This window comes from Anarrhichthys ocellatus, unplaced genomic scaffold (genome assembly GCF_004355925.1).
Source record: "Anarrhichthys ocellatus isolate YVR2014 unplaced genomic scaffold, GSC_Weel_1.0 scaffold15, whole genome shotgun sequence".
NCBI classification, from domain to species: domain Eukaryota; kingdom Metazoa; phylum Chordata; class Actinopteri; order Perciformes; family Anarhichadidae; genus Anarrhichthys; species Anarrhichthys ocellatus.
The window spans coordinates 3,397,417-3,409,032 of record NW_022280045.1 but is presented as its reverse complement, the minus strand read 5'-3'; the positions used below and the strand labels follow the sequence as shown (position 1 = coordinate 3,409,032).

General features: G+C 44.3%; 2 protein-coding genes across 3 annotated transcripts in view; one reads left to right on the top strand and one right to left on the bottom strand.

The window, feature by feature from the left end:
- The first annotated feature begins 146 nt into the window (after positions 1-146).
- On the top strand, positions 147-5,620 carry fam131aa (family with sequence similarity 131 member Aa). The gene is made up of 5 exons (XM_031854510.1): positions 147-393; positions 2,935-3,046; positions 3,135-3,311; positions 4,377-4,511; positions 4,656-5,620. Exons 2-5 carry the CDS (start codon positions 2,956-2,958, stop codon positions 5,186-5,188), a joined length of 936 nt encoding a protein of 311 aa, XP_031710370.1. The 5' UTR covers positions 147-393; positions 2,935-2,955; the 3' UTR covers positions 5,189-5,620.
- Positions 5,621-5,681: 61 nt separating this feature from the next.
- LOC116387427 (chloride channel protein 2-like) overlaps positions 5,682-11,616 on the bottom strand; it is a 17,460-nt gene continuing 11,525 nt past the window's right edge. For both annotated transcript variants that reach the window (XM_031854507.1, XM_031854508.1), the window contains 5 exons: positions 10,514-10,585; positions 10,052-10,090; positions 9,859-9,963; positions 8,867-8,953; positions 5,682-8,739 (listed from right to left, as the gene is read on the bottom strand). In XM_031854507.1, the coding sequence (XP_031710367.1) occupies positions 8,230-8,739; positions 8,867-8,953; positions 9,859-9,963; positions 10,052-10,090; positions 10,514-10,585 (813 nt within the window). In that variant the 3' untranslated portion in view covers positions 5,682-8,229. The remainder of the gene's footprint in view (positions 8,740-8,866; positions 8,954-9,858; positions 9,964-10,051; positions 10,091-10,513; positions 10,586-11,616) is intronic.

Below are 11,616 nucleotides of genomic sequence, written 5' to 3'. Positions count from 1 at the left end.
CAGATGTGTGCGGTAACGTTTGTTTATAAAAAAAATAAAAATAAATCAGCTACAGTGCTTTCCGGGGCCAAACCTGCAGGTTACTGTATCTTGATCTTGGTTAGGGGGGGGGGGGGGGGGGGGGGGTGGATGTGACATCGCCTTGCGTTGATGACGCTCGCCATCGGGAGGCATTTGGACAGCCTATATGTAACCCATATACCGAGCAACAAATGGTGCGTCTGTGCTGGAGACCCTGATGCTGGAGTTTGAGAGATGTTTCCACCGACTGAGTGACATTAATGATCCACTGCAGAGCCCGCTGCAGGGGGACGAACCGCGCGCTATCATCTGTTGATCGGATTGGAGACAATTAAAGCGCATTATCATGAGCCGACGCGGTCCGATTTACAGGTAGGTACCGAGAGTCGTTGAGAGAGAGAGAGAGTGGGGGGAGGTGTAATTACACGCACACGAGCATCGTTAGCGCCGTGGAGGTGCGTATAGAGGGCAGCGTCTCTCGGCATCTCTCCCGTGTTGTTTATCCGATGCAGGTATGAAGCTATTGGTATGCAGACGGAGACTTCAGAGGTTTCCGGGAAACCCGCTGCTGCATCCGCGCCTCTCGTGCGTTATTTCCCCCATAATTGCACGCTACAGGCCTGCACCGATCAATGGCGGGCTGATGCGTTGTTCAGTCGTCGGTGTGTCGCTTCTGTTGAGAGAACCAAAAACACCATCAGCACTGCAGCTCCCTCCATCCATGCCAGGTACAAGGTGTTTAGCTGCAGTCAAACTGGCTTTACTCGATCCCACTTGTTGGTCAAGTCACACCACTGGCTGTTGGACATGTTTAATCCATGTTCCACGTCAAAAAGGCGCACAGCAGTCTGCCTCTGCAGGGGGTGGACGATATAATCCAAACATCTCATATAAAGAAAGGACTTTAAGCAACTTGATTACAGTTGCATACGCTGCTACACATGTTGTTAGGATTAATGCCAATTAGCAGCAGTTGCCAGCTGGCAATCAGCGTGTTGAAGTGGGAGTTTCTAAAAGCAACATCACACAATTAAGTGCTCCAGAGAGGCAAAATCATATGCAGGTGGGCTTTTTAGAAAAAATGGCAAATATCAACAGTCAACTAATTATTATTTCCATTAGTGTTTCATTTGTCATTTATTCTTCTATAACTTTAGTCTTTAAAGGTTTAAATAACTATTTAATACATTTTTTGGGTGGTTATGAAATTAATATTTTTGTTGTCATATGACCCAAAATAACAAGTAATTTAAGACATCCAAGATGTGTCTCAGGAGGGAGCGTTGCAGAGCTCCACATGTGTTTATCAGTGTTGAGCATGGGGGACGTGTGCAGTGCTCACAGATGTGTTTTGCAGCTGAAGCTCAATGTTTGAATGTCACCGGAGCTTCATATCACTGCCTCCCAGCTTTCTACCTGCCTGTGTGCCTCTGACACACATTTACTGCCATTTTTGATTCCAATGTAAGCCTTTTAACCACCCGTCAGGAGCCTCCTCTTCCTCAGCTGCTTTGGGCGCCGTTCTGCTTTAGAATATCTGTCAAGTCATGCACGCGCTCACAGTTGTTTTCAGGCAACATGTTTCCTGCTTGTTGAAAAGACTCACCTGCCCTAAAAAGGAGACTTATTCCAAGCACCTCCAGCAGATTTAGCTGACCCACCAGGGGCCAGCTGCATAAAAATAGGCCTAGAATGTGTCTTGAATATATAAGTCAGCTACAGACACGTAAATGTACCTGTTGAGCAAAGCTTGCCTTTGAGTGACTATAATGTAAGACTGACTGAGATAGCCTGTCGCGCAATTCATCAAGGGGGAAATAAGACACTTCACAGAGCAGAAAATAAGCTAAAAGTGATGAATAAACAGTTGAAACAGTTTGCAAAAATTAGCTTAATAATGCGTAAAGAGTAGAAATAGGTAGCTAAAGGTTAGCTTGATTAATGGTTAAATAGTTGGCAACCTGACTGATCTTCTAACAATTTGATGCCATACAGAGCTCTTACCTCAGGCAAAGCCAGGGGGAGTGGTGACTAACTTTCTTCCCTCAAATTCATTCAGTCTTAATATTTATGCAACAGACAGGCTTAATTAGTCTAACGTCAGTGTGACCTGACAATCTAAGACCACGCTAAGGTCGAGACTAGTCGTAAACTAAGTTCATGCAACTGGACCCAGATCTACTTGGTGACAGTTGTGTGTGAATTTGTTTTGGAGGCGGAGTAAGGTGAGTAGAAATATCACTTTTATTATTAAGGATCAGCAGCTTTGGGGTGAGTTGGCCTGGCTGGAGCTGGTCACACGCCATATGTTTGCCCTGTCGCATGGAGACTGTCACCACTACCCTTAATTAACTCCCTGACCTCCCTCAACCCCCAACCATTGTAACCGGTTTCAGAGGCTTACTGTGGCTTTAGCTTCTGTGCAGTAAATGTAGGGCATGGCTGTTTGCTTGTCTGCCTGGTGGTTTAAAACCAGCGAACCCAAGCTGTGTGACTTTTAGTTGTGACACTATTTCTGCATGTCCACAATGAGGCTGAGATCCAGGAGTAGAGACAGAAAGGAGAGACAAAGAGAGGAAGAGGTAGGAAAAGTCTTTTTTTTTAAAATTATTTTATAAGCAACAGAGCTTCGTCTTGGGATGAAGCATTTATTTTGGCATAGAAGTCACAGCGGTGTGTTTGTCAGTATGTTTGTCCTGTGATTCATATTTGAATTTGAGCTTTTCATTGAGTTGCTATTAGAATGTTCCTCACTGCGTCAATATTGGAAAAGTAAACATTGAGTGTTTTGTGGAATATTAAAACATCTGACTGGTGCTGAGTGTGACACCCAAAATGTAGACAAAACAGAACTTATGTGCTGCTTTCGTGCATTGGTGCAAAACAAGTAGTTTTGCTAAAAATGTCTTGCAGGTGAAATTCAAGGAGCGTGAAATGATTCCAAAGTCAGGAAAATCCCCAGCAGACTCGAGGAAAAGTGTCGGCATCCATGAGTTTGCAGCACTTGCCAGATCCTCCTTAAATGGTAACCTTTTTACTTTTTGGTGTGTTTTTTGTAAACCGTGATCAAATGTCCAAGTTCAGACTCTGAACCCCTACCTCTCTGTGTCCAGGTATCTCTCAGGCAGTGAGGGACCATGTGACGAAGCCCACCTCCCTGGCTCAGGGCCGGGTCGCCCACCTCATCGAGTGGAAGGGTTGGCCCAAACCTGCCGGCCCCCCGCCAGCCGCCCACTTTAGCTCCTACTGCCATCTGACGGAAGGAGAGAAGGAGGCCCGGTTCGCTGCAGGTATTCATTCCTGTGACCTTTTAGCCAGGGATATGTTTTGAATCCAGCTTTTGAGTGTGTTTGTGTGGGCACGTGAATCCTCTTACTTAGCTCGGTTTAGCTCCGGCATCATCTCATGGCAGGCTTCCCCACCTTCTGTCATGCACCTAATCCCCTACAACTCCTGTATGTCAGTGGTCCGCTCCGCCCACCATGCTGTCTCTTGGGTGATGGCTTGTCCTGGCAGCAGATGGTGTCTTATTAGACACTCTCTCAGAACACTTCACTGCCCACCAATCGTACAACAGCCCCTGTTGTTCTGCTGTGACTCATCCTCTCTGGCACTGGTGACATCGGCGTGGTTTGATCTAGAGAGCGAATAAGTGAGAGAGGGAGGGAAGTGAAGTGCATGGTGACTGTACATCATGTACATCATAAAGTTTATTTCTTTGATCAGTGTTTGTCGACTCATCGACTGTTGGATGGACAACATTTTTACGTTAACTATCTTGATCATCAATTAATCGATTGAGACACTTTTCAAACAAAAACTCTGATACCAGCTTCTTAAATATTATTATTTCCGGCTTTGCTTTGCTTTATATATTATCATAACTGAATATTTTTGCATTTCGGACTGTTGGTAAAACCAAATGAACAATTTTAAGATGTAAATAAACTGCAGATTAGAAAGCCCTACTTTAGACTCATTCTGACAAAAACCTGGCATGTTGCTAAAACAGATTGACATCATCAAAACAAAAATGAACAACTTCCAAAGAAGAGACAGGGTTGCAGTATTATTCCACCCTTGTTTAATGTACTAACAAAAACACCAGAATAATCACACTTCCCTGGTCTCGCTCTATTAAATTCATTCATTCAGTGATTCCCCTTTAACGACAAATCGGAGGCATCAGGAGGTAATTAGCCGAATGCAAATACCTTTTTTCAGACTTTTCTAATTTTATTAGAAATGTTCAAATAAAACCAGAAAGAAAATCCCGCCTTTGGTTTAACTGGTCACACCCAACTATTCCTTTATGTGAAGGGGTTATTCATGTATTGGACCTGTGTTCCTGCTAGGAGTGGCTGAGCAGTTTGCCATCGCTGAGGCTAAACTGCGTGCCTGGGCGTCTATAGACGATGACGAGGAAGACTCCAACGATGAGGACTCCCCCACCAACGGACAGTCTCAGACCTTATCCAGCCAGAGCTCAGGTATCCACAGTCACCACCATTTATCTCTTTTCATCACTCATCGTCTTCATTACTGCATCTTCACTGACGAACCGCCTCATCTTCCCTTCCCGTCCCAATTGTCCATCCATCTCCAGGTGTTCTGACTTTTTGCTCCTCCCTCAGACGCCACCACGTCCAATCCTATCGACGGAGCGCCGTGCCAGCCTGATGTCGAAGGCAGCAAGGCACCGCCCTCCGATGGCCCCCTGTGCTCCAGCAGCAGTGGCAGGCCTGCATCTCACAGTGACCCACATTCATCGCAGACCAGTTCGCCTACTTTACCCAGCGACTGCATGAGTCCCTTCCTGGAGGAGGAGGAGGAGGAGGAGGAGGAGGAGGAGGAGGATGGTCACGAGGAGCGGCCGGCCCTTCCACAGGAGCAGCACAGTGAGGTGTGCATCCTCCACAAGCCGGAGTGGAGGCCTCGGGCCAGGAGCAGCAGGTTCGACTCCTGCTACTCCACCTCTCGCTCCGAGTCTCCCGGAGAGGAGGACGAGGAAGACGAGGACGAGGAAGGCAGCGTGTTTCACGAGTCTCGTGCTTGGCATTCCAGCCGGAGGAGCTTCTTCTCCGACCGGGCTTCCTCTGGAGTGGCGTCCTTCGATGAAGAGGAGGAGAGGGACGAAGTAGAGGAGAAGAAAGCATATTTGATATGATGTCGTCCCATCTTTATGTCTCTTTGAGTCTGTGTTGATTCTGGATATGACATAATCTGTTTCTGCTTTCACTGTAAACCTCTCCACCTCCTCCTTCTCTCCTCTTCCTCTGATCATGTCCTCTCCACTCGCTGCCTTCCGTCTCTCATCCTCCAGGCCTTTCATGCACTGATCTCGCTCCGCCGTTTGTCACTGCTGTAAACGGTGTAATATTACTGTATTAAACGGTGTAATACAGTATAGTTGGAGAGTTCAGCTGGAATGTAAAGCTGTTTAAACTGAGTTTTGTACATTTTTGTGAATGTGGTGCATTGGTTTTCTATGGATATTTTGGAGTGTCGTATGTTTTCTGGGTCATGCTGTGTCATGTGGGTCGGGCAATGTTTGATACTGAATGTCTTGCTTATCTATAAATATGATTTGTTTTTGAAAGATTTTGTCTCTTTTTTCTACACAAACAAACTGAACATGTGAGGAAGAAACACAATGTATCTTTTAAAGGTGTTTTTCAAATTTAATCATTCACTCATGTACAAAAACAATTTCATGTTCTCTGAAAAATAACGATGGCTGTTGGATTTCAAATGCATCATTCCTCTATGTACAATAGCATGTACGTAGATCTCATCCGTGTATTTCCATATGTACAAAGCATATACAGGCCAATGCCATATAAAGGGAGATACAACAGACTTATTGCTTAACTAGATACGCTGCAAATTAGCTTATACACTATATTTAACGCCTTATTCGTTATCCTATATGGCGAGCACTACTTCACGTTCTATATGCAAACAAAAAGTCAAGACGTTAATAAAACTTTGCACAAATGGTTACGCGGACAAAAAAAACGAGCCAGAGTTGGTGTGCTGCGATGACATCACATAAGATAGAAGAAGAAACGTGGCTCAAAAATGCAACGGCATGAAGCTGAAATACTTGCATCCATTTGAGGGTCGTAACAAGGACTCGCACACACACACACTTGGCTCTACGACATCGCTGTGCTTCATACAGTAGTTACATTTCTCAACATTGCATTTCGAGGCCAGGCTGAATTAAATGTACTCTGTCATAAAGATACGTGTGACATATCACAGTGTTAATATCTACAGGCCGCATACACGTGGCCGTATATGTGTGTGTGTTTGTGTGCTCTGTACAACACCCGGTATCTTTCTTTCAATCTGAGCTCATGTGTGGTTCCTTTATCGTGCTAGAAACACATTAAAACACAATTAAATTCACATAGCAGAAGATGAAGAGGCAGATCAAGTGACAAGACGGACGGTCTACATTGCCCTTATTGAATCAGCGCCTTTAAAGCCAAACAAGGCTACATGTGCATTCAATTATACTCATGGTAATTACAATGTGCTTCACCATTATTTGGAGTCCTGCGCTAAGCTTGCTGGACCTTTGGAAGCTGCCTCAGAAGAGTAGATCCCAGTTGATTTGGGGGATTTCGGGGGCTGATATGGACACCAATATTTGGTAGTAAAATGAAAAAAAAGAAGATATACTGATAATAGACAAACTAATAATGACACTGTTGCTATTAAACCACCTTTTACTGCATTATTACTGTAAATGTATTGCATATCAGCCAACATACAACCAACACCACTATAACTTATATTATTAGCCATTGATTCAGGCCCTGTGATGTATTCGTAGTATAGGTAGCGGTAGTAGTTTGAATTCATTCCATCATGTGCTCATTAGAACAATTGTCGATGTTCTTCTGTGCTTTCTTTTATTGTTCACCCTCCATTACTTGTGTGCATCTTTACTCTCTCTTGAAATGTCACTGAAGTAATGTTTACAGGATGTTTACCAGTGATTTTTGGCATGAATATGTTTCAGAGTCTGGACCAGATGTGAGCATGGCATGGAAAAGTGTCTAAAAGAATCTCTCATGCACACACAAACACACACATACGCGCACACAAACACACACATTTAAAACATACAGCTGACAATTTTCCATATTTTCCTTATCAACAAATCCCATGAAAAGACCAAACTGGTCTTTTGTAGTCAGGAACTGCTCCAAAAAAGTACTAAAACACATAAATGAGCCAAATTATTGCAATGAGTGGCATGCGCCCTCATTACAATATCACACATATAACAATCAAGTGTTTATTTCTGAGGCAAATCCTACACATACACCATCAAACCTGCTCACTAGAGCACCACATCTGTGGCTGAAATAAATGCATTATTAATGCTTGTTTGAGTAATACAGCCTACACTGCCCAGCTGTTTTAGGAAATGACTTGAATAATCTCACCTAAAGGTCCATTATTAGATGTTGTCAAGATTTCTGATTAATCAGTTCGCTTCCCACATCTCCCTCTGGAGCAACAAAAAAGCTTTATATGAAGTCTTTCACAGAAAATGATTAAAACACTCTCCAACACCTGAACACAGACTTTGATGTGTAAAATTGGCGACGTTCATCTTTAAAGCCTCTGAGCACCCATCCAGTTGTTTCCAGTTAATCTGGCTGATTAGACCTCCTCTCAGGACTGTGTGGTCGTCCACAGACTACAATTGATTGATTTCAAGTGACTGAGTCTCCTGTTAGCTTTTGTTGCACCTGGTGGTGGATGAAGATCTGTGACCTAATTGAACTCCCATCAAAGCTCCGGCCCACCTTCAACCCGAGCAGAGGGCTAATCAGAATAACTGGAAACACCTGCGTGGGTGTTCGGAGGCTTTAAAGATTTGCCTCTTCAATAGGAATCAAAGAGCAACAGACATTACAGGGGAGTCAGTAGTTGTTGGTTTTGTTCCTTTCATGGGATTCGTTGACAGTAAGTCAAATGTAGAATAAAGTCGGCTTTATCTTTTAAAACGGGCATTTGCACAGTTTGAAACGCAATAACGGATGTCACATCTACTCCTGCTCACTCTCTCAATCACGCCACAACAACGTTAGAAACACGGGTATCTAGGCTGGACTTGGAGGCCAGAGTGACCTCTACAAATGTAAGAAACGTCAACATTCATGAGGCGACAGATCCCCCCCCTGATCATTTTGATTGATCCTCAGTGTGGGCGGGGACACCCTCTCCCTCAGGTTCTGATTGGTCCTTGTTCAGAGACGGACTCCCCTGTTCTTGCTCCGTGTCGTCCTGCTCCGGAGTGTGGGTGAGGGGGTCATAGTCACAGCCCAGCTCTGATTCCTCAGTGTGAGAGGGGCTGCAGTCAAAAGTAAGCTCCGATGGGTCCTCGGTGAACGAAGGGCTCTCCTGGAGCACCAACTCCTGACTCGAGATGTCCCCGGGGCTGCTTTCAAACTGCAAATTCGATGTGTCCGAGAAGTTGATGGGGATCTCTTTGTACGGGAGGTCTGGCTGGTCCTCCACGTCCGGAGGGTTGGGTTCCCGTGGCAATGAGAGACCCCTGTGGCGGATGCACAGCTTGTGCAGTTCTGTTACCTCGGATACGTTTGTGCTGTTCCCACTGTCGCGAAAACTGGCCAACGGAGGGCGCACTTTTACTCCAGTCACCGTCACCGAGCCCTCGATGGCCTTACGCAGCTGGAGAAATGAAAGAGAGCATTAGAAATAAAGACGTCAGGACGGGGAATAGAAAAGAGATGGTGATCATATACAGAAAGAAATCTCTATCAGAAGCTTTAACAATTGAAGAACAACATATGCACACCTCTCTGAGAGAGACCACTCCGACCAGACGTCCCATGCTGGTCACATAGGCGTGATCCAGACCCAGCAGAGAGAAGATGGTGTGGGTCTGTGTAGGAGGAGAGATGGGTCATGGCCTGAATACAGACTCAGAGAGGGGCCTCATTTTGGATCAGGGTCATGGAAATTATTATACCACGACATTTTTGCCCTTTTGAGACGGTCACTGTAAGACTAGGCGATCCTATAGTCGTACATTCTTGCTGTGAGACATGGCTTTGGACACCAACCAATCATTGCTTGCCTGCAGCACACACAGATGCATGTGTGATGTATTTGGTATAATGCTCCTGACCCAAGAGTGATAGCCAAATGGTTACAGGTAGACTTAAAATTTTGTAAATAAAGTAGTTAAAATTAGCTCAATCTTAGTGATGAACACATGACATTGAGTACTTTTACTTTTGGTACTTTAAGTATATTTTAATGCTCATGCTTTCGTAGTATGTACTTTTACTTGAGTAAAATATCTGAGTACTTCTTCCACCACTGCATACTACATGGGATAAAATGAGCAACTCTTCCACCTGACGTTCATTTTCCCCACGTCTGTCGGGTCAGGCCATTATCGGTCTGACCCACCATCAGTAGTGAAAGCATTACAGCAGTCAAGAATTGCATTGTAATTAAGTGTCATTAGCTCGGCTGGCAATGTTCACTGTTCACGTTATTCCACAGGGGTTCTTGGTATGTTGAAACCAGAGAGGACGTTAAAGCCAGTGGTTAAACTCACAATCAAACTGCATGTTAAAAGCATCAAGTTTGGGTAATTTGTCCACTTGGTGCAGAAGGACCACATGAGACTATTACTAAATATACTGTGAGAAATTAAAAACACATAAGGTTGGCACATTCGTAGGGCTTCTAATGTTAAACATTAAAATCATATGATGAGGAAAATAGGCTACTGTGGTAAAAAATGGGATTTCATTTGACAGGGTGTTGAAATTGTACCTTATGCAGAGATGTTTGCTCCACCAGCTGGAAGGGAGCAGGATCAATCTTGCAGTTCTTGAAATCCACCGGCTCGTCAAGCTGCTGCTCCTCCCACTCCGCTATCTGCAACGAGAAAGATGACGAGACAATGAAAACGTGTTGTAAAATTAATGTTTTGTATATTTTCTGTCGTGTGCAGTGAAGGTCTCACGTCTGATGGGGTCATGCCATCTTCCGCTTCAGTAGAGTCCTAAAAGACAAAACATACGATGTCCCTGTTAATACAAACACACAAAGGTTTAGAGACAAAAAAGTACGATTGACACCATTGTGTGCACTACCAACACAAGGAGTGATCTGAGGGCATGATCCCAGTGAAACCAGAAAAACATATTATTTATCAACACAATTCAACTCAATACTAACGCTCAAAAACCCTCGATGAAAGCTGATGAAACATTTGGTTTAACACTGATGTCGAAAAGATGATGAAACCTTTACCACTTTCTCTCTCTCTCTCTCACACGCACACACACACTTTCTCTCTCTCTCTGCACAGCCACTCTAATGCTTTGACTGGTACACCACAAATATTTTGGTCGAGCGCTCGCTACGTTCGTGTTGCAAGGCAACGGTTACTAAGCAACAGTCTCTAGGTGGCGGAAAATCTTACCGCCATGGAGATCCTCACGCGTTTGTTGGGCCCGGGTTGTCTTTTGTCGGGAGGAGCCGGCCCAGCCGGACTCTTCCGGCCGGGGAGAGAGAGCATCAACACAGCACAACGTTAACAGAGCATCAGCGAAACAGGACAGGTTTAGCATTTTAAAATGGGATCCCAGGCTGACTTCTACCGGGAGAAGTCCCCGTGATGTGAGCACAATGCTGATGAAAGGGTATAATTACTACACCACGGACGAAGGTGAGGGCACAAAAATCTGCAATGAAACCCAATGTTAATACCACATTGGTTGATGGATACACTGCCAGAAGAAAGGTTTGCTCAACACCTTACATTTGAACATTTTTGTTTAGCACTTTGAGGCACTATTTCACACTGTCTGACAGTATCACATGTTATCAAATCAGCTTTTTGGTTTCTGGCGAAACGCATCGACAACTATTAAATGGATTCCCATGGAACGTTGTTCAAACATTCATGTCTGAATTGTAACAACTTTGATGATCCTTTGACTTTCCATCTATTTTAATTTGTCCAAAAATTTAGTTTATGACCAAATACCTGTCACCACTTCATAATTTTAATCCTATCAGACATTAAAGTGAAATTGTCATAATTAGCATATGAATTATTGTTATGGCGTATTCTGTCAGTTCACAGTGACCTTTGAGCGCCAAATTCTAATCAGTTTAACCTTAAGTACAAGTGGAGATTAGTGCCAAATGTGAAGGGAGTTGCTCAAAGCGTACCTGAGATGTTGCGTTCATAAAAATTGGTCTCTGTTACTTAAAATGTAACCAGAAATGCTAACATATCCGATGTCCAAAAGCGTTTGACTGGCAGTGAATGTGTGGTGAGGGGGCAATGACTCACAGAAGTGTTTGAAACAAAACTCCGCAGCATGAGATCACAAAGGAAAACCCTGCTGCCTGTGGGTGGATGCTGCCCTTCAGCAGGAGGAAGAGGTGGACGGCATATGCATGGACTCATAGACGGCACACACACACACTCACGTATACGATATGTGTCACATTCATAGAGTACACTTTCACCCACACACACACACACACACACACACACACACACACACACACACA